Source organism: Puma concolor, unplaced genomic scaffold, assembly GCF_028749965.1.
Source record: "Puma concolor isolate L17-30 unplaced genomic scaffold, mPumCon1.1.hap2 unalloc_scaffold_46, whole genome shotgun sequence".
Taxonomy (NCBI): Eukaryota; Metazoa; Chordata; class Mammalia; order Carnivora; family Felidae; genus Puma; species Puma concolor.
Window position 1 is genome coordinate 23,279 of NW_028240254.1, and position 22,626 is coordinate 45,904.

Consider the following 22,626-nt stretch of genomic DNA (forward strand, 5'->3'; position numbering starts at 1 on the left):
TAGAAGATCCTGCGGTGACCCCTGGAAGGGAAGTGCTTATCACCAAATACACGCACACCCACACACGCCTCACGTCTACCTGTGGGTGTGTATACAGCAAAACTAGCACAAGCTAATCATAGAAAACAAAGATGGGTGCCTGGGTGGCTCAGTCGGTTGAGCGTCCGACTTCGGCTCAGGTCCTGATCTCACGGTTCATGGGTTCGAGCCCCACGTCGGGCTCTGTGCTGCCAGCTCAGAGCCTGGAGCCTGCTTTGGATTCTGTGTCTCCCTCTCTCTCTGCCCCTCCCCCACTTGCACACGCACACACGCGCTCTCTCTCTTTCTCTCAAAAATAGATAAACGTTGGAAAAAAATTTTAAAAAAAGAAAGAAAGAAAACAGAGACAAAGCATAGAGGAGAAAAGGAAAATTATGTACTTATACCCCCCAGAGATAGTTATTTTTTTGCAAAGATAGTTGTATGTTTTTCTTTTGTTTTGCTTTTTAAACCGAACTTCAGTGATTTGATAGCCATAGAAATCTTGTGTTTAAATACCGGCTCCATCATAGTTACAGGTGTGGGAGCCTGGGTGATCCATCTAGGGCAGGGGTGAAGCTTTCCACCTTGTTTAGGGGTCTACGATTCCATGAAGAGGCTACAAGTGCCACTTTAGAACCATAAAAACACCAAGAAAACAGGAGCATGGTCCACATTACGAAAGATCCTAGGGGCACCTGGGTGGCTCAGTCAGTTAAGCATCTGACTCTTGATTTCAGCTCAGGTCGTGATCTCACGGTTTCTGAGTTTGAGCTCCGTATCTGGCTCTGTGCTGACAGTGTGGAGCCTGCTTGAGATTCTCTCTCTCTCTCTCTCTCTCTCTCTCTCTCTCTCTCTCTCTCTCTCTCTCCCCCTCTCTGCCCCTCCTCTGCCCCTCCTCTGCTCATGCTCACTCTCCCTTTCAAAATAAATAAAATAAACGTTATTTATTTAAAAATATCTTTTTAATGTTTATTTTTGAGAGAGAGAGACAGAGAGAGAGACAGACAAAGTATGAGGGGGGGAGGGGCAGAGAGAGAGGAAGACACAGAATCCGAAGCAGGCTCCAGGCTCTGAGCTGTCAGCACAGAGCCTGATGCAGGGCTCGAACCCACGAGCCGTGAGATCATGACCTGAGCCGAAACAGGACGCTTAACTGACTGAGCCACCCAGGCGCCCCTAAAATAAATAAATAAACTTTAAAAAGAAAGAAAGAAAAAAGGAAAGATCCTTGACCTGGCAGTCAGAGGCAGATGTTAGTCTCAGCTCTGTTGGTCAACAGCTGGGTCACTGCAGACATTTCACTTAACCTCACTGAGCTTAATTTCCTCATCTGTTAAACGGAACGAATACTTCCTGACCTACAGCACAGGAGTTGGGGGGTGGGGGGGGGATTACTCTGAGGGCAGGACTTGCTTTTTTTTTTCATTCTTGCATCCTCAACACTTGGCCTGGTTCCTGACACATGTAAGTATTCCGTTAAGGTCTGTTACATAAATCAATTATAAAATACATATATGTAAAATCCTTTGGAAAGATAAAGACAGTTCTGTCATAATATAAGCATGTCAAAATACCTATGTTTTGGAAAAGGATTGGGAGGGAATACAGAAAACCTGGTTTGAACTGTTAGCTGATAGGATTATGGATAAATATTTTACTGTTTTATTTTTATCTTAGCCCAAACAGTTCATGTTAATGTTCTTAGAAAACTTGAATGTTCTTTTTTTCTTTAAAAAAAAAATTTTTTTTAATGTTTATGTATTTTTGAGACAGAGAGAGACAGAGCATGAACGGGGGAGGGTCAGAGAGAGAGGGAGACACAGAACCCGAAGCAGGCTCCAGGCTCTGAGCTGTCAGCACAGAGCCCGACGCGGGGCTCGAACTCATGGACCGTGAGATCATGACCTGAGCCGAAGTCGGACGCTCAACCGACTGCGCCACCCAGGCGCCCCTGTTCCTTTTTTCTTTATAACAGCTTTAATGAGACACAATTTACATTGCATAAAATTCACTCATTTAAACTATTCAGTTCAGTGATTTTTGGTATATTCACAGAATAGTGAAACTACAGCCACTACCTAATTTTAGGACATTTTCATTCTCTCAAAAAGGAACACTGTGCCCATGAGCAGTCACTCCTCTCTAGTCCCCTCTCCCTCGACCCCTAGCAACTACTAATCTACTTTCTGTCTTTATGGATTTGCCAATTCTGGACATTTTGTGTAAATGAAGTCATACAGTATGCAGTCTTTTGATGTTAGACATCTTTTCATATGACTTATGGGTCATATACTTCTTTCATTGTTTGCTTATTTGACTTGAGAGAGAGAGAGAGAGAGAGAGAGGCAAAGAGAGAGGGGGACAGAGGATTCAAAGTGGGCTAGGTGGTGACAGCAAACTCCCAAATCGTGAGATCATGACCTGAGCCAAATGGACGCTCAACCGTCTGAGCCACCCAGGCCACCCTAATGCCTTCTTTTCTTTTCTTTTTTTTTAATGTTTATTTATTTTTGAGAGACAGAGAGAGACAGCATGAGAGGGAGAGGGCAGAGAGAGAGAGAGGGAGACCCAGAATATGAAGCAACCTCCAGGCACTGAGCTGGCAGCACAGAGCCCGATGCGGGGCTCCAACCCATGAGCCGTGAGATCATGACCTGAGCCGAAGTCGGATGCTCAACCGACTGAGCCACCCAGCTGCCCCTTCTTTTAATGTTTACTTATTTTTGAGAGAGAGAGAGAGAGAATGTGCATACGTGTATGTGCCTGTGGGGGAGGGGGCAGAGACAGAGCGGACCGAGGATCCAAAGCAGGCTCTGCTCTGACAGCAGAGCGCCCAATGCAGGGCTTGACCTCACAAACTGTAAGACCATGAGCCGCTTACGATCATGACGCTTAACCGTGTGAGCCACCCAGGCGCCCCATATGTATGACTTCCTTTGAGAAATCCTTGGTCTTTAGGCAGCCCGTATTAAAATCCGTCGTTTTTTATCAATTCCCATTCCATCACCAAGAAGATGTTCTAGAAAGGGCAGGATCTCCTCAGAGCCTGCTTCTGCTATAACTCTTTCTCAACCCGAGGCCTCGCTTTCCAGACAGTACTCATTCATTTCAAAGTGAGGAAAACCAACGACATGGCTGTCCCGTGCCCCCTTCCCCACCCTTGAGCCTCTCCGACTGCCTACCGGGATGGCAGCCCGGGGGTCCAGTCCATTCTCCACCACCGAGAGCATTTCCGCTCACACTGCAGCTCCCTCGGAGAATCACATGACACCTGCAGAGACAGACGGCGGCGGCCAGATGAGCAGGTTCCAGCTCCCCACCCGCAGCCAATTCTCCCCCTCCCCCAGCAGGCAGCGGGTCAGCCCATCTTCCTCAAACTGCAATGCAAAGGCCTCTGAATTCAAAAGTAAAAGCCAAGAGTGGATTTTAAGGAAGGAAACAAGGGAAGAGAAGAAATCTGAGGGCTCGGATCTCAGGAGGTGGGGAATCCTATGTGCCATGGGTGGGTCCACCCTAATCAGGGCATGGAAAGGCCTCTGTATGCCACACCACACGCTGGCACAAAAAAGCAGGGAATGAAGGGCTGATTTGGATACAGAACTAAGGGTGCGAGGGGGATGCTGCCGCTGGAGGTGCCAAGAGCCCACATGGACCAGGAAGCAGGGGCTCACAATTCACATTCGGAGCCTCTGACTCCTGTGCCAGCCCCATGTCTGCCAGCTCGGCGGGGACAAGCACAACCGAAGGAAGTTTCCAAAGGGAGGGCCTCTTGCTACATAGCTGCTTCCCCTCCAGGCACGAGGGTCCAGCTGGAGCAGCACAGGGACACGCCTAAGGGAAACAACACGGGTTCGAATCTCGATTTGCCACTAACCACTTAGGCATGCTAGGTGGGGCACCACGGCAGACGTCTCAAATGGAGGTTATGAATGTGGAAAATGCCCAGCACAGGGCCTGACGGTACTAAGGATAAATGGTGTCTATTACCCCGGTTGGATGTGGCCAAGCCTTACAGGCAAAGGCCACTGTCTGAATGAGTCCGCTCAACTACCTGAAGTCAGTACACAGGTAAATCCCTCAGGGCACTGGCTCCCCCCCACCCCCCGGGGGTGGCTTAGGTCGGGGGTGGGGGGGGCCTCAACCTGAGCCTCGGGGGGGGGGGCTGTTGGCTCGCCTGGACCGCCCCAGCCACTTGGACGGACCAGGATTGGGTAGGCACATTCCCATCTAAACAGATCTCTAGTGACCACACTGCCGAGCATGGAGGGACACCAAAAAACAGGTCATCGCTGTCTCTGTTCTCAAAAACCGATGGCCCAAAGAAGTTATCAAATGGAGGCATGCTGAATGGATTTTGTACTGTTTACACACATTGCTTCATTCATTCCTTGGAACCACCCTAGGCGAGCTCTTTTATTATCCAGATCTAACAGATACGAAATCAAAGCTGACCCAGGTCAAGGAACTTCCCAAGATCCCAGGGCTGATCAGTGGCGGGCTCTACCACCTTCGGCCAGGATGACATCCACCCTTCTGGAAGAGGCAGGTGTGAGCTAGGGCTAAGGGGTGGCTGGGGAGGGGGCAGGGGAGTCTTGGGAGGAGGGCTCTTCGGCCGGGGGCCCAGGTGGCGGGATGCAAGGGAGCATCGGGTTGAGTCTGGCAGGAAAGGTTTACAGGCGAACAGCGAGGCATGGAGAACGGCAGGGTGGCCCTAAATGATGAAAGACGCTCTGATTCACCCCTGGCCTCTGGATCCGGCAGAGGGTGAACAGGACCCAGCGCCGACCTTCCTAAGTAAGGACATGCAAAGGGAGACAGGTGTGTGGAGGACGGGCCCCACGAAACCAGCTCTGGTCAGCGCACAACAGACTGACAGGAGGAACACTAGCCCCTGGCCACAGCCCATCACACTGTCTCTCCCTCCACCACTTTCCCAGCTCCTACCCACCGGGAATCCTCAGGACCCTTTGCTGGAGACCAGCTCCATGCTCTGGCCACCAGGGCACCGGGAGAAGGGGACGTACTACAGAGTCGGTCCTGAAACCGTGCCTGATCCTAGAGGCTGGGTTTCTTCAAGGCTACCCTACGCAGCCCTGCAGGCCAAGTTCAGGCTCTCTGGCTTTGAGACCCTGGCATCCAATCCCCTTTGGTAATTCCGGGGGCCTGCCCTTCTAGACAGAGCCTCAAGCCCTAAAACTGCCCTTCCCTCAGCCGGCCTCAAGGCTTGGGCCTCAGCAATCTGAAGAGGAGGACCATTGAGGCCTCATCAACTAATTAACTGAAAATAATATTCACTGGAGGGAGGGAGGCTTATCATTAAGTGGGTGTCCTGGCCAAGTCAGGATCTGCTGAAAAAACAAAGTAAACTGACACTGAGGTCAGAGCAGGGCCAGACAAGAGACAACTGGGACCTAAAACAGTGTCAGGAACGTCACAAAAGGACAACCGTGCAGAGAAACCTAGAAGAATGGCCACTTGACAATTCACAAAACAGAACTGAGACGTGGGGGTCAGGCCAAAGTTCCGGGCACATCTTTCTTTGCAGGAAACCAAAGCTCCCTACATAGGCCTGTCGGTGCTAGAACGCCTCAGGAAGGCAGGCAATGGCTCAGAGGCAGGACCACGACCATCTACGATGTGAGATCTCTGGGCTCTGGGTCTCCTGACTGCTAGGTCAGCACTCCAGCAGGCTCCTTGGGTGGGCCAGACCCCCATCTACCATGCTATGGGACTGGTTTCACTTTCTATCCTCAGAACTGTCTTCACTGACACCAAGAAGCAAACAAAAGAGGGGTGGGTCTTCAGGAGACCCAGAATAAAGAGAGCAAGTAGAGAGTTCAAACATCCCTGATACAGTTGAGCAGAAAAGGTGAGTGCCGTGTGCCTTTAGGAAACTCCTAAGCCACCCTTCGTCTACCTCTGCCCCTCGGTATCGGTTCACTCTGGCACAGGATCTCATTCTCTATCCTCATTTAATTCTTAAAACAATCCTGTGAGAGAAGGATGATTATCCCTCATTCACAGAAGAGAAAACTGAGGCTCAGTAGAAACACGCCTCAGGTGAGGGACAGAATTTTCTCATTCCAAGCTCTGTGCCTTTCGCCAGTTCATACTGTCCCAGGTCCTTGGTTCAAAGAGTTTCAGGCAAACTTATTATTCACAGACTCTTCAGAAGCTCCACCTTATCAAAGAAGGCCTAACACTGACAAGAAACAATCTTGCCCATCAGATCTGTGGCCCCACCTAGCTGACCACAGGTCCTTTCCATGGCAGCCAGGTTTCCGAGCTGTCCCTCCTCAAACGTTCCAACACACAGGAAGGAATCGTTGTGGTTGATTCTCTTCGTGATACTGCCTGGCCTTCTATAAACATCCAATTTCACTTCCTCAGGAGACTAAGGAAGAACGAAAAGAGGAGAAGGACTCAGATGAGACTTACATTAAAAGAAGAAATGGATAACCTGGCTTCACCACTTTCGAAACACTCCGTTCATCAGTAAACAGCAACCTCCTCTTCTGAGAGACTTCCCCGCCATCCGCGACAGCCTCGTCTCTACGGCCTGACTCCGATCCTGCACCTGGCTATGCACGACAACAGGCCGGTGTTTAAGCCCTCCAGCTGCTCTACCAGGTGATGAGTCAGGGTTTTCAGTTGGAAACAAATGACAAAGTTATCTTCTGATTCAGAAAGACAGCGGATACTTCAGACATGTGAGTGCTGAGTAAACAGCACCTCCTTCTACCTGAAGAAAGTCGGATTTCTAGACAAGAGCCCTGTGGGGGGTGGGATGGGTGTGTGTGTGGGGGGGGGGGGGTAGGGCAGCAAAGCAACTGAATATCAGCTGGAGGGCAAGCAACTTCTAGCTCGTGATTCCCAGTCCAAAGGCTAGTGGGGGAGGCCAGAAATGTGAAGTCTAGGAACACTGGGTATCTTTCTTTCCTCCCTCCCTCCTTCCATCCAACAACACCCATCTCTCCCATATTCTTGTCCCAGGTCCCTTAAGATTCTGGCAAGGACCAAACTCTGAGTGAATGAAAGCAGGACCTTTGCCTGACTCATTCACCATTGTATTTCTAATGCTTCAAACAGTGCACGGCACAGGGTGGTGCTCAAGAAATACTTGCTGAATGAACAGATGAGTAAAATAAAAAGGCTCAGACCGTTGCAGACCGTAAGAGGTTGAGGTATACAACTTTTCAGTGGTGGGGTCACTGTGGAACTCCTTCCATTACACCAAGCTGCCAACAGGCTGAAACCCTTCAGAGATCACACCTTCACGGAAGGGGACATTGAAGGTCAAAGGCCATCCGATTCTCGAAGGCGTGAGACTACAAATGCAAGCAAAGACAATGGGTCTTCTTTGGGGTCCTTTACAATGGCTGTCAAATGGCCAATCCTTCGGAGTTTGGTCACCAGAACTTAGAGGGGAGGTGCACCCCCAAATCCCAGGAGATTATAAATGTTAACAATGGAGCCTGGGTGCCTCAAGAATGTCTAGCTACTCTGAGATAACTTGACTCTCTGTGTTCATGGGTAATCAAAATGGTCAAAACTCAATGCTCCAGCACCTGCCAAAAGAGGAAGCAATTCAACAGCCTCCACGGAGGCCTCGGCGTCCCCAGGATCCACTCATCTCTACTCTTCACAACATGTAACGTCACCTCTGGCACATTCGGTAGCGGGACTAATCTACAACCAGTTCTGGCCAGGAGGGGCACTGGGTGAGGGTCCTTTCTAAGCGGCAGGGCAATACACATGGACATGATTCTGTGACCACAGCCAACCCCACACAGTGGAACCCCTGGAGTTTCTCCAGATCATCACCCAAAAGGAAGTGATAAGCTCCCACTGCCCCAGCTGAATGAGTAGCTGTCCCTCACCTTCCAGGTATTTGGATGATACCTACCATTCCAGCAGCCAACGCGAGTGATGTAATATGGATGCCAGGAACACAATCCTTAAGGACAGCTACAGGGGACCTGACATCCAGGAAAAGCACTTGACCCACGGGAGAAGGATCTCTACTCCTCCACACTTACTTACCATCTGAGGCCCTGCATCAATTGAGGTGTTCGGCAAGTGCCTGGCTCTGAGAAAGCAGGTGGGGTCGGCAGGGGACTGCACTAGGTTCTCAGATCAAATGGGGACCACATCAAGGGAAGAATGGGCGCAGAGTTGGGATGAAGAGTTGAAACGGGGATAGGAAGACGTCAGTCTAACAAGATTGGGTAGGGGTGGTGGGAACTAGGGCAGCAAGAGTTGGGGGGTGGTTTAGCAAAGACTCAGGAATGAAGTGTCCTCAGGCTGGCTGGGGATGGAAAGAAAGTACGGGGTGGGCTTGGAAGTTAGGGGTTGAGTGGGCGAGGACAAGAAGATACATACAAGACTTGAGATAGGGCTGAGATCAGAGTTATCAAGAAGAGGGGGGTAAGCGCAATAGGGCATCTACTGTGGTGGTAGGTATTAAATGAGTGGGGGGAGGTGGGTGTTTTGGCTGAGCAGACCTTGGGGGGCTGAGCAGGGGGGCTGGGATAAGAAAGCTGAGCCTGAAAAGGGGTAAGCCAGAAAGACGGGGAGGGGGGAGGGGGGGTTCGAGGAGGTCTGCGTGGAGCACTGGGATCGCCAAAGGGGTTGAGGGGTGAGAATGAGATGCGTCAGAGGGAGGCGGAGGGAAGTGGCTGTCCTAGGGGTTGGAAGTGGGCTGCCGTGGGGTCGAGTGTGGCTGCACTTACGCAAGACCAGTGGTGAAGGGGTGAGGGTAAGGGCTGGGCTCGGGTCACGGGTGAAGAAGAGGAAGGGGACGGGTCAGCACTGGCTGTTTGGGCTGAAGGCTCGGGTCCGAGTGGGGTAGGGTGCGGGGCTCAGGCGGGGAAGGGAAAAGGCTCTGAAGCAGGACAGTTTCAAAGCAACCAAGGGTTTGCGATCACGGACAGGGCTGGTGACCCATCGCCCGTTCTCGTCTCGGCCCCGCCGTCCCTTCTCACCCTCCTCGCCCTCTGACCCCTAACTCACCAGAGGGAGCGGGGACGGGGCGCGGGGCACTCCTGGCCACGGCAGCCCCTAAGCCTCCGACCAGGCGCTGCGGCCTCCCGGCCAGCGACAACAGGAAACGGCGCTCGCGGCGCCGGACGCCATCACGTTGGTTCGGCGTCCGGCCCCGCCCCCGGACCGCGGAGCCAATCGCAGGGCCGGCGGAGCCTCGGGGCGGGGCCACCGCTCGGGAAAGCCCAAGTCACCAGCCCCGGAGCAGGTGAGTGATCTGGGAGGCTGGGGACTCTGCGACCCGAGATGCGCACGAAGAGGCGAGGCCACCGGGGTAGCCCACCAGTGTCGGGCGGAACGTGTCCTACTGCCCGCCCCCAGAAGTGTCTGCGTCTCACTAGATCCCGGCCGCCTTCTGGGTTCATGACCTTGCCTGGGCACAGCACTATCTACCATTGAGGCTGTCTGTTGGCCTCCTGCCCGGAAGGTTCCCACTTGTAAAATCGGACCAATAACGTCTACCCTAGTTTTGCCTCCCTGAGGGCATCAGTGCAGTAGGTGCTTCCCGCCTGGTGGTTCTCAGGAAAAGCATACAGGTTTTGATCACCGCTGTCACCAAGGGAGCACCTTTAGGTACCCGTCAGCCCCCAGGCATGAAGCTTAAGGTTCTGGTTATTCTCATCTAGCCAGCAAGTTGTTTGTTTCCTTTACTTGGTAGAGTTGATATTTCTCTTTCACATGGACTCGGAACAGAAGGTCAAGAGTGTGTGTTGGTGGGGGTGGGGAGAGATGTCTTGTGCTTTGGACACTTCATACCTGCAGGCTTAGGTCAAATGGGATCTTAGGGCCTGAGTGTGGGGTGAGTAGTGGGGTGGAGAGGTACTGCTATCTGCAGGTTCAGGGGGACTTTGGGGGTGTCTACAGGGCTGGTCTGGGAACGGGACAGTTCTTGGAAGAAAGCTCCACTGATCTGGGCCAGGCTCTCCATCAGCCTTTCTGGGAAGGGGAGAAGAAGGGGTCCCAGTGCCTGTTTCCATTTATAAAACCAGCTGTTGAAGATGTGGCACCTGAGTGTGTGCGGGTTGCCCCTTCAATAATTCTCTCTCTAGGAGCGAGAACCACCTCTCCTCGATTTTAGACTAGATGAATCTGAGTACATTTAGTATGGTTAACAGTTGAACAGAAAGTTAGAAATAAGGACACGGAGGGATGCCGGGGTGGCTCGGTCGGTTAAGTGTCTGACTTCGGCTCAGGTCACAATCTCACAGTTGTGAGTTCCAGCCCTGCATTGGGCTCTGCGCTGACCGTGCAGAGCCTGCTTGGGATTCTCTCTCTCTCTCTCTCTCTCTCTCTCTCTCTCTGCCCCTCCCTCGCATGTGCTCTCCCTCTCAAAAGTAAATAAACATTAAAAATAAATAAATAAGGACACAGAAGCAAAGCATTATCTTAGCATTAAACAACTTGGAAAGTAAGGAATTTACTAGGAAATCCAGCTTCCTGGGCAAAAGGATAGTGTTTCTGGTTATAATTATAGCACATCAAGAGCATCAGTGTCTTGATACAAGCATGCCCTCCCCCAGATGGAGCCAGCAACATTCCTCAGTTCTTCCAATGAATTTGTACGCAGCCGCTGTCTGCAAAAGCTGTGGGAACCCCGCATGGTAATCTCTTGTCTATCTTTTCAGGAGCCCCCGTCTCCTGGTCTTCTCTTACTTCTCAGGCCTCTCGGCCCCTCTGCAAAGTCGACGGGCTTGTCTTCCTCTCTCCATCTTACTCTGGCGCACGTTTCCACCATTCATGGGCCACGAGTCCACCAGGTAGTCTGAGGCCGGAAAAAAAAAAAAATCTCCCATTACCCTGTTATTTGAGCAATAATAAAGGTACATGCAAAGTGCCATGGTGCCAGAGAAGAGGCCTGGAAGGTTATCCTGGCGGAAGCACCTTTTATCTGAGCCTTCCGGGTGGACACAGGAAAGGGCGATGCCGATGCCGGCGAAGAGACTGGTAGAGAAACGGCTGGTGGGTAGGAATGCAGACTGAGCTCAGGGGAGGGTGCACGGAGAGGTGGAGAGGAAGCTAGGAAGTAAGGCCAGAGTAAGAGGAGGGGGATCAGAATGGAAGGGGGAGATAAAGACAGATTGGGCAATGGGGAAAGGGAGGAGGCACAGACAGAGCTGGAGGCCAGCGCAGGAAGGGCTCAGACGCTCACAAAGGCACTGGTCTGTCAGAGTCAAGCACTAGGCATAGTCATTCAAAGCCAGGCAGGAGAACTGCAGGCATCTGAACTTCTCGGGGGTCTAAGGTGTCGATTCCTGAACCCCGCCCCTGCCCTGGAGAGTCACTCTGGGATGAGGCCCAAGCATTTAGCCTTGGCCCAGACCTTTTCTGTCTCTTGCCCTCCCACCCGTGGATCTGAAGGGTGAGAAAATGTGAGGATCTCTCTTTAACCTAGGAGCTGAAGGGCAAGGGATTTAACAGGTGTGGAAAACAGAGGCTCCTAGTTGCCAGATAGGAATTTTGATTTATCCTTAGCAACCACCCTGAAGGTAAGCACCATTGTTATGCCCATGGCATAGATGATAAAACAGGCTTAAGAGAGGTTAAGGAACTTGGGGGCCCAAGGCCATACAACTCATAATTACTACGGGTGGGATCCTCACCCAGCTCTGATTCTAGCTGGAGAACTAGCATAATTCAGTGGCCGAGCAAGTGGGCTTTGGAGCCAGGAATGCTTAGGTTTGAATACCGGCTCTACCCCATACCGTTTTCTAGGCCTTCCCTAAGACAGCGCGGGGCCCAGCACAACCCAGCAAGTGTGGGCCTGAGACCACTGCCACAGTCAGTGGTTTTCATAGGCCCCTCGAGATGGCACCAGAGATAGAAACTTCTAAGTTTGATTGGTGGTTAGAAAAGAGAAGTAAATCACAACACTCTGAGGCCCCTTCGCCTCAGGCAGAGGGGCCAGAGTGTGTGACTTCCGGGAAGTTCCCCAAACTATCTGAGCCTCAGTTCCTCATCTGTAAATTGGGGAAAATATCAGTTGCCGTGAGGATTAAAGAAGATAATATCCTCAGGACGGTTTCTGGTCTGAAGTAAGCACTTGAGGATAACTAGCTATATTATTATTATTATTATTATTATTATTATTATTATTACAGTTTTGGCTAATTTGTACCTACCCAGTCCAGTCAGATCTCCGTTTTCTAACTGGTCTTTGAGCACTGGAGTGAGAGCCTCTCTTGTTGGAACCCCAGATGTATCCTTACTTGGTCTCTGACCGAAATCATCTAAGTAGGACTAATGCCACCATTTCTTTTGAAACCGGAATAGGTAATGTTCTCATGGCTTCTGTTGCAGGAAGCTGGTTCCTCCCACTCTACTTGAAGAAATGGATTTAAAGGGTTCGTAAAAATGATTTGTCAATTCTATCTCAATGAAGTTGGACACAAATACAGCTTTGAGGTGCAGTTGACAAAAGAATGGACTCTGTAAGCCTCCCAAATGTTATCACACGTAGTTTACAGTTCAAATAGTACGAAATGAAATGGTGAGGAAACAGAATGACCCGCAGCAGCCTCTTGCCTCGACCATCCCCACCCTCCTGGGCCAGCTCACCAGTCCTCGGTCCTCCTTACCTCTCGCTGGGTCTTCGGGTGCTTATCTCCACCTGTCTTGTGTTTCTAGCTCTTAATTCTTCCATTTAAAAGATTTAAAAAAAAAATTTTTTTTTTTGAAAGAGAGAGAAGGAGAGAGAGAATCCCAAGCAGGCTCTGCACCGTCAACACAAAGCCCGATGCGGGGCTCGAACCCAAGAACCGTGAAATCGTGACCTGAGCTGACGTCAGACGCTCAACCGACTGAGCCACCCAGGTGCTCTGATTCATGCATTTTAGACACTGTCTGTGGACGTCCTGGCAACACAGGCAAGGAGTTAGGTCTTTAACACCCCCCACCCATTCCATTCTTGGGGTTTACTTTTGTCACTCTTGCCCCACGAGTGACAGTGGTTGCAGAATTGTGACTAGGCAAGTATTGTTCACCGCAGAGCTTACTCATGTAGTCCGATGGCACTCGTTTCTGTCCCCCGACCCCCCGGGGTTTAATTTCTTCTCCTTCTCTTTCTGTGCTGCCCGCCACGATCACTCCTCCACTCCGCTCCAGTGCTCTGGCATGACAGTTAGTGCCATTCCCCTCGGCTACCTCCTTGACCTGTCCTACGCTGCTGTCCTGGAACCTTCCTTCGCTGCTTCCTGGGCTGGGCTTTTCCTGGCTCCCTTCTCTTCTTGCTTTCTTCACTCTCTCTCTTAATCTGCAGTTAAGAATCCCTTTCTAATATTAAAAAATAGAATGGTCTTTGGACCTGCTCGTGATCGTAGGTATCCTTTCGATATCTATTAATTGGGACAAAAAATACAGAAAGACCAAAAGTTACTATGAAGGCACTCCTGCTCTTAAGTGAATTTGTGTTTTACTCGCAATAGCATCTATGAACGTGTGAAAGCCTGTTCAAAGTTTAGGCTTAGGGTTAGTTCAATCTAGCCTCAATGTCTGGTCTTCCATTTGTCACCTCACCCCCTCAACTTGCCGTGAGACAACCCCTCTCTTGACTTTCTATTCAGTTCCTGTGCCCTAGCAGAGACTTAAGTACTGGTTTAAGGCCCACCTTGCAGGTGCACGTGGCCATGGCTGGCCAATCAGGGTCTCCTCCTACCAGATACAGGGTCCAAGCAGACCAATCAGAGGCTTTTTGAAGACTGGCTTTCCTTTATGAGGCTTGCTCAACCTCAGTGGAGAGTTGGAGTTACTAACGACTATCTTTGCAGTCTTGGGGCATGCATCCTGAAGTCTGAAGCCATCATGGAGGAAAGCACAACTGAGGGACAGCTGCGGAGAGAATGACGTTTGAGCGCTAGATGCGGCCAGCTTTAAGATCTTAGGCTTCCCGGTTATGTGAGCCGATACACTGTATGACATTTTTGGTTTAAGCATATTTTAGTTGGATTTCTTTCACTTGGAGCATAAAGAGCGGCGACTGATACATTGTCTTTGCGAACTTGGGCAGGTTATACAAGCGGTGTGTACAGACTTGGACCGTGACAACGCAGCTCCCATTAGGTCCCCTGTGGCTGCCCTGTTATCAGCCTGAGCCTGAGACAGCTTGACGTGGAATAGTCCGTTTTAGGGTCTGGAGGAAACGACTTACCATGAGTCACTGCCCTAAAATATACTTTCTACCCACATGCCCGGTGCCTGGAATTCTGTGGTGATGGTGGCATTCCTTAGCGTCAACCATGGCTCTCTTCAAGCGGTTCTCCTTTGGAGTGTGGAGTCTGCGATATTAAACTTGTAGAAGTCCTTTCTTCTGGAGGTCCCTCTGGGAGGCAGTGGATCCAGGATGCGGTGTAGACAGACCTAGGTACACATCTCAGTTCCCAATGGCACGGTCCCTTTGCAGCTTTGGGGGCAAACACATAGCACTGTGTGCTGACCTTTAGGAGGTCAGTCTGTATTACATAAGGAATCCTATGCAGAGAGTGAAGAAATGGTCTCAGATTCACCCAGTAATATCCCCGAGTCAGCCCTGAGGGCAGGGTCTGGCACTAGGCGTTGGGAAGAGGAAGGAGATGTGATTCTTGTCTTGTCAGGGCTCCTGACCTAACAGAGAACTGCGGTTGAGTCTTCACATGGACGGACGCTATCTTTCACTCCGCGCCATTCGTAGGTGACGCCTAGAAGAGCAGGGCCACCGTGTCGTAGCCTCTAACCCACGACTCTGTCACATTCTGGGAGAGAGAATTATGGGCCCTCCCCGCAACCCCGCTCCTGCTGTGTCTCCTCGTGGCCACAGTGTACTTTCCCATCCCTGGCTTGGGGCTTGGGGCTGGTTCCGTGCTTAGGCTCGAAGAGGCTCCGTGCTTAGGCTCGAAGAGAGCAAGAGTGCTTGCTCTCTTCCGCTTCTCTTGGGTAGCCGCTGCCTCTTCAGCCTGGGTCCCGGCAGCAACGCAGGGAGACAGGACCAGCAGCGAGAAGCCGCGCCGATCCAGCCAGCAGGGCATTAAAGTACAGCGGTAACGGCCAACCTGTGAGAATCGGTTTCCCAGCCTCCTGAGTTTTGAGGATGGTTTATTAGTTAGCACTGTTGTGGCAAAAGATAACAGATACATGGACTCCCTCCGTTATCAGGTTACGTACAGGTTCAGCTGCTGCAGTAGAGACCCGACACAACAGTGGGTTAAGTGAATTTTTTTTAATTCTTTTTTTTTTAATCCTTTTTTTCGGGGGGGGGGAGTGCAGGCGGGGGAGGGGCAGAGAGAGTGGGGCAGAGGATCCAAAGCGGGCTCTGCGCTGACAGGCTGACAGCACAGAACCCGACGTGGGACTCAAACTCACGAACCGCGAGATCATGACCTGAGCTGAAGTTGGATGCTTAACCGACTGAGCCACCCAGGCGCCCTTTAATTCTTTTTGGTTTTAAGTGTTTATTTCTTTTTGAGATAGAGACAGAGATTGAGTGGGGGAAGGGCAGAGAGAGAGGGAGACACAGAGTCCGAAGCGGGCTCCAGGCTCTGAGCTGTCAGCACAGAGCCCGATGTGGGGCTTGAACCCACAAACGGTGAGATCCTGACCTGAGCTGAAGTCGGACACCTAACCGACTGAGCCATCCAGGCGCCCCAACAGTGGGTTAAATTAAAAAACAGCTTGGGGCGCCTGGGTGGCGCAGTCGGTTAAGCGTCCGACTTCAGCCAGGTCACGATCTCGCGGTCCGTGAGTTCGAGCCCCGCGTCGGGCTCTGGGCTGATGGCTCAGAGCCTGGAGCCTGGAGCCTGTTTCCGATTCTGTGTCTCCCTCTCTCTCTGCCCCTCCCCCGTTCATGCTCTGTCTCTCTCTGTCCCAAAAATAAATAAACGTTGAAAAAAAAAAAAACAAAAAAAAAACAGCTTCTTGGGGGCACCCGGGTGGCTCAGTCGGTCAGGTGTCTGACTTCGGCTCAGGTCATGATCTTGCCGTTCATGGGTTCGAGCCCTGGGTCGGGCTGTGTGCGGACGGCTCGGAGCCTGGAGCCTGCTTCACATTCTGTGTCTCCCTCTCTCTCTGCCCCTCCCCCGCTCATGCTCTGTCTCTGTCTCTCAAAAATGAGTCAACATTGAAAAGAAATTTTTTTAAGAAGCAGCTTCTTGATCTCTCATATGATAATCCGGTTAAGTACTGGATCTGGGGCTGGTTCGGTGGCTCTTATGTCAGGGAGCCAGGCTCCTTCTGTTTTCCTGCTCTACCACCCTGGGGTGTAGCCCTCATCCAGATGAGGCCTTTGTACTGTTGAAATCTTCATTTCCTCCACAGGGTGGCGCCAGACCGCTCTCTGCCACTGCCCTGGAACACAGGCAGCCTAAGCACCATTCCTGCCTCTGCTTCGGGCCTCGGGACTTTTCTTCTTCTTGAATGAGTGTGCTCCCGCCCCCCAGCTGGTGCTCCACGCCATCCCCCAGGTCTCAACAACATACCCCCACCAGGACCACAGGAGCCAGAGCTGGTCGTGCCTGGTGCTCCTCAGGACTGAGAGGCCCTGACCTCCGTGGGGGCAGGAGCCCGCCAGCATGACCAGTCGGGACTCCCAGGTTAAGAATCCAGTGGAGCCTCCTGGTCATCCTCAATCTGCTCTGCCCTTCGTCTCCCGCTCGCAGATCCCTGCTGACCTCCAGCCCTGAAGAAGCCGGAGAACCTCTGCTTCCCCCACCTCCCCGTCCGCCTTGTCCTACTTCAGTAGTTTGGTGAGCATAAAAAGGCCTGTCGAAGTGGTCCCTCTGTTTGGGGGATGGGCTCAGGAGGGGTGGGCATGTGGGTTCGGAGGGTGACAGATTCTTTCTCCAAATGCTCGCCAGGCTCCTCCGAGCCCTCTTCTTGATTCAACCTTGCTTGGCCTGTGAAGACTTGAACAACCACGGGCATGGTTGCTGGCAGCTCGTGGCCGCATCCCTAGTAGGACTCTAGCCTCCCTTAAAGTGCCTGCCTGCAAAACTCCCGGCTGTCTAAAGGATTGGCTGCTTAGTCCAGCCGACGCCTGAAGATCGGGCCCCTGTCTCCCAGCTTCTGTGAGAGGGCAGGAGCTTAACTCTGAGAAGTGTCAGCAAAGCCAGATGGGTCTCCTATGGGCCAGCGTCCCTTCCTGCTTTTTGTCATCTTTCACTTCTGATTATAGAGCCCCCACTCATTCCCTTCCCTAGTCCCTCATTCTCCCTGTGAAATACCCCATCACCTCTGTAATACTCCCAGTTGGGTGCCTGCTCACGATGAACCCTTTCCCCTACGGCACTGCAATACTATGTTACTGACTGAACTCTGTCTGGATTACTTTAAGTAGTGTCTGCTTTTGTTTATCTTCATCAGGGGAGGTGTGCGGGATCAGCCTTTTAATTTTTTTTTTTTAATATTTTGTTTTGAGAGAGAGGCAGGGTGCAAGCAGGGGGGTGGGGGAGGGGCAGAGAGCGAGGAAGACACAGACTCCAAAGCGGGCTCCAGGCTCCGAGCTGTCAGCACAGAGCCCGACGTGGGGCTCAAACCCAAGAACCGTGAGATCATGACCTGAGCCGAAGTCGGTCGCTCAACTGACTGAACCAGCCAGGTGCCCCAACAGCCTTTGAAATTAAATTATTTTCAGGATCAGCTTTTTAAGTAAGCATCCCAGGGATGTTTGCGTATAGAGGTCCAAAGGCTATATTTTGAGAAATCATGTTTCCCTGTGGAGATCTTTTCTCTGGCAGCCCTTTTGAATGGGGGCTATGTTTTCTCAGATACCGCATTGCCAATAGTCCATCCAGCTTTAATTCCAGTGAGAACGTTCCAGAGATGAAACTAAGAATCAACTCCAGGCGCTTCTCCAGTCACCTCTGGGAATGAGTGTATGTCGTCAGCATCCAGCACCTCACCTGCTGCCCAGCTAGAATGACACCTTTCAGGGTTTCTGACTTAGAAACACGACCACCAGGTTACTCCATGTGGACACCACCCCCCTTTTACAAAGCCTTTGAACACCCACCCATCAGGAGGGGTTTGCTGGATAATGTTGGTTGGCTCTTGACACCCATTTCTAGCCCCTTCTTTGCAGGTCCTGGAAACCCACGAACCATAGTTCACAGATTCCCTCGGCAACAGAATTCTGCCAATAAAGCGTACCTGTGTGAGATTTAGAAGGCGGGAAGGAGGCGGAAGCCATGCTTTTCTCCTCTGCAGCAGCAGACATGCAGGCTGAATGTTGGAGTCCATACTCCCCACCAGTCAGGCTTGGGGCCATGGGGCTGTAGTGACCCCAGCAGTGGCTTCCCGAAGTTTCCTGACTGAGTGGCAGCAGCAACTTTGAATCTATGGAAAGCAACTGTGGTAAAGTAACCTGAGAGCTAGTGGTGCGATTCCCCCCTGGCCCTGACCTTCACCACCGCGAGCCCCACCAGTGGTGAGCACCAATTGCTTGTATAACCTTTGCGTGTGTGTGTGTTTGAAATATCTAGAATGGTTTGTTTTCCTGGCTATGGTAGTTTTAAAATATGTTCACAAAACTGAGGGTTGACGGGGGGTGGGAGGGAGGGGAGGGTGGGTGATGGGTATCGAGGAGGGCACCTTTTGGGATGAGCACTGGGTGTTGTATGGAAACCAATTTGACAATAAATTTCATATATTGAAAAAATATAAAGATCTACTGAATGAGTGCTGGAAAAAAATAAAAAATAAAATATGTTCACAAATTCTTTGACTCTTCTCTTTATTTTAATTTTTTTTTAACGTTTATTTATTTTTGAGACAGAGACAGAGCATGAACGGGGGAGGGGCAGAGAGAGAGGGAGACACAGAATCCGAAGCAGGCTCCAGGCTCTGAGCCATCAGCCCAGAGCCTGACGCGGGGCTCGAACTCATGGACCGCGAGATCGTGACCTGAGTTGAAGCCAGACGCTTAACCAACTGAGCCACCCAGGCACCCCGACTCTTCTCTCTTTAAAAGGTGGGGTCTAAATTCCCACCCCTTGAATGGGAACTGGATTTAGTGACTAAGTCACTGCTAAATGCTGCTCTGTGCCGTCTGAGGTGAGGTCATAGGAAGGCTACCTTCTGTCATTTCTGTCTCTCTTTCTCAGCTCACTCACTCTGGAGGTACCCAGCCATCATGCTGTGAGGACATTCAGTCAAACAGCATGTGGGCAGGCTCATATGGCAAGGATCTGAGGCCTCCCTCCAACCCCCTTGACAGCCATGTTAAGTGAGTGAACCACCTTGGAAGTGGACCCTTCCGACTCAGTCAAGCCTTCAGGTGACTGCAGCCCTGTGGTATCTTGAGAATCTCACCAAAGACCCAGGGGCAGAAGTGCCCAAGCTATTCCCAAAAATTTGACTCAAAACTTTTGAGGAATGGGGAGCCTGGGTGGCTCAGTTGGTTGAGCGTCTGTCTGACTTTGGCTCAGGTCATGGTCTCACCATTCATGGCTTCGGGCCCCGCATTGGGCTCTGTGCTGACAGCTCAGAGCCTGGAGCCTGCTTCAGATCCTATGTCTCCCTCTCTGCCCCTCCCCTGCTTGTACTCTCTCTCTTGTTCTCTCTTCAAAATAAACATTAAAAAAGATGTTTTTTGAGGAATAAATGCTTATTGTTGTTTAAAAAAAATTTTTTTAAATGTTTATTTTGGAGAGAGCAAGAGACAGAGACATAGAGTGCGAGTGGAGGAGTGGCAGAGAGGGTCATAATCTCGTGGTTCATGGGTTCGAGCCCCGCATCGGGCTCTGTGCTGACAGCTCAGAGCCTGGAGCCTGCTTCACATTCTGTGTCTCCCTCTCTCTCTGCCCGCACGCGCTCTCTCTCTTTCTCTCAAAAATAAACATTAAAAAAATTAAAAGAGGGGCGCCTGGGTGGCGCAGTCGGTTGGGCGTCCGACTTCAGCCAGGTCACGATCTCGTGGTCCGTGAGTTCGAGCCCTGCGTCGGGCTCTGGGCTGATGGCTCAGAGCCTGGAGTCTGTTTCCGATTCTGTGTCTCCCTCTCTCTGCCCCTCCCCCGTTCATGCTCTGTCTCTCTCTGTCCCAAAAATAAATAAACGTTGAAAAAAAAAATTAAAAAAAAAATTAAAAGAAATATGGCAGGGTGGCATTTGAGACTAATAAGTATTGTGCAAATTTGAGGTAGTGTTATAGAAACAACATTTTCTAAGCTTCACTCTATGAACCACATTTGCGCTAATGGAAATATTCCAAAATAGGAGAATGGAGTTGCCTGGAATCCCGGCCCACACTTTGGGAAGCCCAACTATGCACAGATGGGTCTTCTTGGTTTCTCGTCAGCTCTGTCTCTGTGTCCACCTCTCTTATTCAAAAAGTCACCACCAGCCCCCGCTCCACCCAGCTCATTAAGGAGTTTGGGCTGGCATGAGGAATTTCTGCCCTTGTGACCTAAGAGTGACTACAGGGCCTGGTACTGCGCCTGGCTCAAAGCAGGTGCTCAACAAACAGTAGCTGCCACCATCCTCATCGTTCTAATTATTGATTCTTTGATGGTAACCATGGCTTAGACGTCTCTGTACCCCTGCACCCTGCAGCAGGGCAGTATAACCGTCAGCAGGCTTTGGAGTTAACAGGCCTGGATTAAACCCCTACCTGGCAGTTTTGGATTTGCGGCTTTGGGCACCTGAACAGGTTACCTACATCCTTTAAGCCCTGTCCCCTTATCTGCCAGATGGGGATAATAAAGTATGTTTTCACGGACTGTTGGGCGAAATTAAGACTGCAACACGCCCAACCCAGGCCTTGACACCAAGTAAGCAAATAGTGAACTAGCTGCTGCCGCTGCTTCCGATTACTGTTACTCTCTAGTCTTGTGCTTTCAACACAGTTATTTGTTGGCTCACTGAAGTCACCACACCGAGACAGACACTTGGGGGCCATTCTCACTAAAACGCTGGGGGAACGGGAGCAGGCACCCGGAGAACAGGTGTCCTTGCCCAGCAGCAGCAAACTAATAGAGCCGAAGAGGCACTGATGGGCCAATCACTCCGCTTGGAACCGTTCCTACCAACCCTGCCAAATCTGCTGGGCTGTGCCCCAGTCCTACTGTCCCCTCGGGGGACTCTGTTGGTGGCCAGCGGTTGGTGCCATATTCCATCACCTATCGCTAAGCCACCAGCATTTATTTGGGGGCATGTAAAGAGATTGTCAGGGGCGCCTGGGTGGCTCAGTCGGTTAAGCATCCGACTCTTGATTTCAGCTCAGGCTGTGATCTCACGGTCGTAAGATCGAGTCCCTCGCATCGGGTTCCACACTGAGCACGGAGCCCGCTTGGGGCTCTTTCTCTCCCTCTCTCTCTGCCCCTCCCCCCTTGCTCTCTTTCAAAATAAACAGACATTAAGAAAAGAGATGATCAAACCTTGTTCGTTCAGGATTTCTTTTATTCACTACTGTATTTTGACTCTGACGTCCTTTTTCTAAAATCTGTCATTCATTTACTCAGAAAGTATAGATGACTTCATTATTTTTAATGTTTATCTATTTTTGAGAGACAGTGTGTGAGCTGGGGGGAGGGACAGAGAGAAAGGGAGACGGAGGATCTGAAGTGGGCTCTGTGCTGACAGCAGAGAGCCCAATGCAGGGCTCAAACTCCCACACCATGAGGTCATGACCTGAGCCAAAGTCGGATGCTCAACGGACGGAGCCACCCAGGCACCCCGACTCCTCCCAACATCCCAAATGTGACTGGTTAACGCCCTCCTCTGCAGAAGTGGAGGGATGTTTGCGTCTTCTGCACGTTGTGCTGCATTATCTCTTGGAATCGTGCAGCCCTGATCCGAGCTGGGTAGGAAAGCAGTGGTAGGTGCGGTGCTGGGCTGAACTGGAGAGAGCCCAGCCGCACGCATCCGACCCTCAGTGGGGTCAGCAGAGGCTAGTGTGGTACAGGTGAACAGGAAGTGCCCCCACCAATAAGTTTTCTGAAATAAAGGCCTGAGCAGGGCAGTCCTGGGTGATTACTGCTCTCACACATTCTTTACTCTAACCCTCCAGCATCTCCCTGCTAGCTCTCTGAGGGTGGGGACTTTTTTTTTTTTTAAAGAAAACAAACACAAAAACCCAATGGGAATTGTCTACTAGCTTGTAAGGTTGAGGAACACCCTACTTCCCGCTACACATTTTGTGTCTGAGTTTGAGCTCTTGGGAAGACAGACAGGCCTCAGCCCGACAGTGGAGGTAGGCTCAGCGATCCAAATACTCTGGCAACCCCAAAGACCTCACGGAGGGGCCAGAAAGAGATGATCCTCTACGGGCAGGGGGTCAAGCGCGTTGTGAGTAACTGGTATTTGGTGAGCCAGGGGAGAGAGCACCAGAATAAGCTGTGAATGAACTTAATAGTCTAAGCCCCTTGAAGATACGTTGTCCGGTTTCCAGAGACTGACTGTATCAGGGAAATGAGGGAAAGACGCCCCATTCACCCTACTTTGCCCATTTGTGTCTTGCGGAAATCCTGGCTACCACGAGGGACTCTGGCTTCAGTCCTGCTTCTCTCGCCCGTGGCCCCTGTTGTCTGTAGATAAATTCTGAACTGTTTACGTTTTACTTCCTTACCACGTGGCTAGAATTGGTTATGGATTTATACATTTCAA

The 22,626-nt window shown here is 51.2% G+C and overlaps 1 protein-coding gene and 2 long non-coding RNA genes across 17 annotated transcripts in view; 1 reads left to right on the plus strand and 2 right to left on the minus strand.

The window, feature by feature from the left end:
• Positions 1 to 9,151, minus strand: part of LOC147571184 (pleckstrin homology domain-containing family M member 1-like) — a 32,423-nt gene extending 23,272 nt beyond the window's left edge. Inside the window, exons 1-4 of one of the 5 annotated variants that reach the window (XM_086696550.1) lie at positions 9,034 to 9,122; positions 7,182 to 7,349; positions 6,460 to 6,602; positions 3,204 to 3,292 (exon numbers count right to left, since the gene is read on the minus strand). In XM_086696550.1, coding sequence (XP_086552676.1) covers positions 3,204 to 3,251 — 48 coding nt within the window. In that variant the 5' untranslated portion in view covers positions 3,252 to 3,292; positions 6,460 to 6,602; positions 7,182 to 7,349; positions 9,034 to 9,122. Of the gene's footprint in view, positions 1 to 3,203; positions 3,293 to 3,692; positions 3,717 to 6,459; positions 6,603 to 7,181; positions 7,350 to 9,033 lie in introns of those variants that run through there. The other 4 variants (XM_086696551.1, XM_086696549.1, XM_086696553.1 and 1 more) reach the window with 4 other exon arrangements.
• LOC147571186 (uncharacterized) lies at positions 7,776 to 18,572 on the plus strand. Of its 10 annotated transcripts, XR_015247639.1 has the most exons (7): positions 9,197 to 9,271; positions 12,361 to 12,404; positions 12,741 to 12,873; positions 13,827 to 13,968; positions 14,066 to 14,419; positions 16,345 to 16,772; positions 16,884 to 17,358. It is a non-coding gene; the product is annotated as an uncharacterized LOC147571186 (long non-coding RNA). The 10 variants fall into 10 exon arrangements; XR_015247638.1 differs by lacking the exon at positions 9,197 to 9,271 and adding an exon at positions 7,776 to 8,122 and having other exon boundaries at positions 13,827 to 14,419; XR_015247643.1 differs by lacking the exon at positions 16,884 to 17,358 and adding an exon at positions 17,793 to 18,572 and having other exon boundaries at positions 13,827 to 14,419.
• LOC147571187 (uncharacterized) lies at positions 10,445 to 13,839 on the minus strand. 2 transcript variants are annotated; one of them, XR_015247644.1, is made up of 2 exons: positions 13,667 to 13,839; positions 10,445 to 10,825 (listed from the first exon to the last, which is right to left on the minus strand). It is a non-coding gene; the product is annotated as an uncharacterized LOC147571187 (long non-coding RNA). The 2 variants fall into 2 exon arrangements; XR_015247645.1 differs by lacking the exon at positions 13,667 to 13,839 and adding an exon at positions 12,183 to 12,372.
• Positions 18,573 to 22,626: the final 4,054 nt, after the last annotated feature.